General features: G+C 31.9%; 1 protein-coding gene across 1 annotated transcript; it reads right to left on the bottom strand.

Moving 5' to 3' along the window:
* Positions 1 to 747: 747 nt before the first annotated feature.
* Positions 748 to 3,101, bottom strand: LOC119688207. The gene is made up of 3 exons (XM_038102889.1): positions 2,912 to 3,101; positions 1,020 to 2,791; positions 748 to 753 (listed from the first exon to the last, which is right to left on the bottom strand). Exons 1-3 carry the CDS (start codon positions 3,099 to 3,101, stop codon positions 748 to 750), a joined length of 1,968 nt encoding a protein of 655 aa, XP_037958817.1.
* Positions 3,102 to 3,399: the final 298 nt, after the last annotated feature.

Below are 3,399 nucleotides of genomic sequence, written 5' to 3'. Positions count from 1 at the left end.
CGCGTTTTTTTTTACATGGTGTCCCCAGGAGGCCTAGTCCATGATAACGAAGAAATTTTGTTTAAAAAAAATAATATAGAAAAGAGATTTTTTTTACTATTTCAAAATTTTTTTTATTATTTGTTCTCTATTTCGACTATAGTTTATAATCGTTCTCAAGAATTTGAAGAACTTTAGTTTTTTATGTTAATATACATTAGTATTTTTGACAAAAAGATTTTTTACATATAAATGATAAAGAAATATATTATCACACATAAATAATTGGAAAATAGAATGGTAAAAAAGAAGAAAGAAAACAACCTGTAGAAGATTTTCCGAAAATACTCCTAAACCTGCCTAAAATCCTACCACAACAAGGCCCAATGACAAAACGACAACAAACAACGCTCAGGAATAGAGGAATACCACCACCAATAAGAGAACACATTTGTTAGTTCTTGCCGTTATTAGATATATATATGATACATGATTTTTTATTGTTTATATGTATAAATTGCTTTGTTTAAAATATTATTGTATATTAACACAAAAAATTATAAATTGATCAATATCCCGTGAATAACCATAAAAAATAGCGAAAGTTTCTACGTAATAAATATTAATATTCACATTTTTATACATATTTATTAACGCATGTTTATTAATAACTATCTTAAAATTAATTCACTTAAACTATGTATTTTGAACAAAATAAATAAATAAAGTAAGTAGTTATGGTAATAAATAAATTATAAATAGATGTTATTAAGCCTGTATTAGGGCAAATTTGTAATATAAGGTCATATAACAATTTATGCCTTAGTCGATTTCACTTTCTCTACCATCCATATGCAGTGCTTACGAAGTAATATAAGCAGAATAAAGTCCAGCAATTCAATTCGATGAAGTCTGCAGGCCCCAATAAACCAACTCGGACTTGAAAGAATGCATTGTTCCCTCATTACTTTTCTAATTTCAAAAGTTTCCGGCTTTTGTTTAAACATTTTCTTAAATATGGACACATGCTTGCAGCTGACATTAACAAATTCTTCAGTGGGTGCAACAAGTTTACCGAAATCTGTGGATTTGTTATAATTTTTATAAAATAGAAATAGTTCTGTTGGTGCTGTCAAAAACTCATTCGATTTTCTGATGCTTTTATTACATGATGAACAACTTAATTTCGGTAAAACTCGAGATGCGACGTAACCCAAAAAATATCGAAGTGATGGCAATTCACTGTCTAAAACGTCATGGTTCTCGGATATGTACGACATCACAGTATTTTGAATGGAAATTTCATCCTGATTGCCCGAATTGTCGTTTGTTTCGTGAACTATTAAAGAAACTTCATTACTCGGTGATATTTCTTCATCTACAACCGACTGAAACACATTATCATCCTCCACAGTTTCGCAATTTCCCACTGTTGTGGATAATAAAATTTTACGCGTTATAACTTTCGCCAGCATATAATTAATTTCTGATACGGATGGATTTTTGTTATAACCGCCTCTCTGCCGTAATATTGAAAATGTGTTTTCAAGTTTGTCTTGACAAAGAAAATTTGTCATTATAAAGAATATTTCACTATTGCTTCGAAAAATTTCCTCCGCAAGCTGAACAACTCCATTAAGCGTGATTTTAAAGCCTGTCAGGAAATGAACAGTTTTCTTTGGATCGGTAAACTTAACGGAATTGAAATAAAGGATGAATTCCTTTATATAGTTTATTACAATTCCGTCGACCTGCAACGCACAAGAGTATGGATTTTTGGAATACAGGGTACAGGAGTTCATGCAGTCAAATATTTTATCAATTTTTTCAATAAAATTGGCAGTTGCTACTGCCACTTCATTGCTGACATTGTTAAAACCTCCAGTTCCCACAATGGTTCTTATTGCGGCTTGCACTGTCTTACTAAATAATTGTGTCGCAAACTTAACCCTCATTTTTTCAAAATTTTTTGGTTCTATATGTTGCCTACTTAGTTTAGGACACATTTTTGTAGTTGCGTATCTTTCTCGCTCCCACAGTTCATTCAGTACTTTAAAGCTCACAATGCCGTCTGCCGTTGTTAGGTCACATGTCATAAGCCCATTACGGAGACATTTAATCAAGTGCGGAAAATCATACATGCAAAATATTTTGTTGTCTTCGAAATCAAAGAATGGCTTTTCAGGTACAATTTCAAAGGTAGAGAATGTTTTCCTATTTGCTGAACCTTGGTCGCAAGAAATAACTCTTACAATAGTACCAAGCTCATGTTTGAGGAGCCGCAAATTTTCCAATATTATATTACTTAAGCAGTCTCCATCCATGCCATTTTCAGTAATAAAATAATTTAATATAAATGACCAATTTGAAAACATTCCCTTCACAATGAACAGGCATATGCTTTTACCAATTTTATCAGTTCTGAAAAAGTCCACATCTTCAAAACCATCAATTTGGTCCAATACCGAGTTATACCGTAGCTCTGGCCTTAATTTCATTTCGTCAACAATAAGTATTGCATTCTCTCGGTCAATCTGCCTAAGCATGCTTATTTTTTTCGCAAGCATATGGAAACATTCATTTTTAAAACCAGGTTGCAAATTCTTGATGGGCGTCCAATTTATAATAGAATTTTCATGGGGTAACGTAAGGTTTAGTTTGTTCCTCATGAATAAATATGCTGAACGAGACTTTAGGTACAAATTAAGAGCCAGTTCTCTTGACGCTTCATCGTACTCCCTATTTCGAGATCCTACAAGCATCTTGGACAACGCTTTTGACTCGCGACTAATACTGTTATTAGCCTCAATTGCTTTAACAAGTGGATATTTATTTTTAACTCTTTGTTGCAATATTTTTATTTTCTTTTTTAAATTTGCATTTTCACAAGCGCTTCTGTAGAATTTCTTTCTATAAAATTCGGCGCATTTACTTTTTGCACAATTGCAACAGGATTTGGTCGTCTCAACACTTTCGTCGTAATTAGGAATTATTTGGGTTTGTGAAAAGTCATAGTCGTCCTCTTCATTTACCCCGTCTAAGAAATAAATCGGTACCGCTGCTCTTTTAAGAAATTTACTCCCAACATCTGAGGCAGGAAAATGCTTATCACAAATTTTCATTTTGTTTTGATACTTACTCAGAGGAATATTACATTTTTCTCGCCAAATTTGACCCAATGCGGTATCGTACGCCGGAAAAGAAAAAAATTTTACACCTTCGTCAAAACGGCGACTACGTTTGCAAGAAGAAATGCAGCAAATGTCTTTATTTTTCTTTGAAATTACGGACATAATTCTTTATTTAAAATAATTAGATATATTGAATTCAAATAACTAAATATAAATATTTATGCTAATATATATGAAAGTTTATTTAAATTTTAATAATAAGTTATATCAGAAAAAGAACACAACGAGA

The sequence above is a fragment of the Teleopsis dalmanni genome, chromosome X, assembly GCF_002237135.1.
Source record: "Teleopsis dalmanni isolate 2A chromosome X, ASM223713v2, whole genome shotgun sequence".
Lineage (NCBI taxonomy): Eukaryota > Metazoa > Arthropoda > Insecta > Diptera > Diopsidae > Teleopsis > Teleopsis dalmanni.
This window is presented reverse-complemented; position numbering and strand designations above follow the sequence as displayed.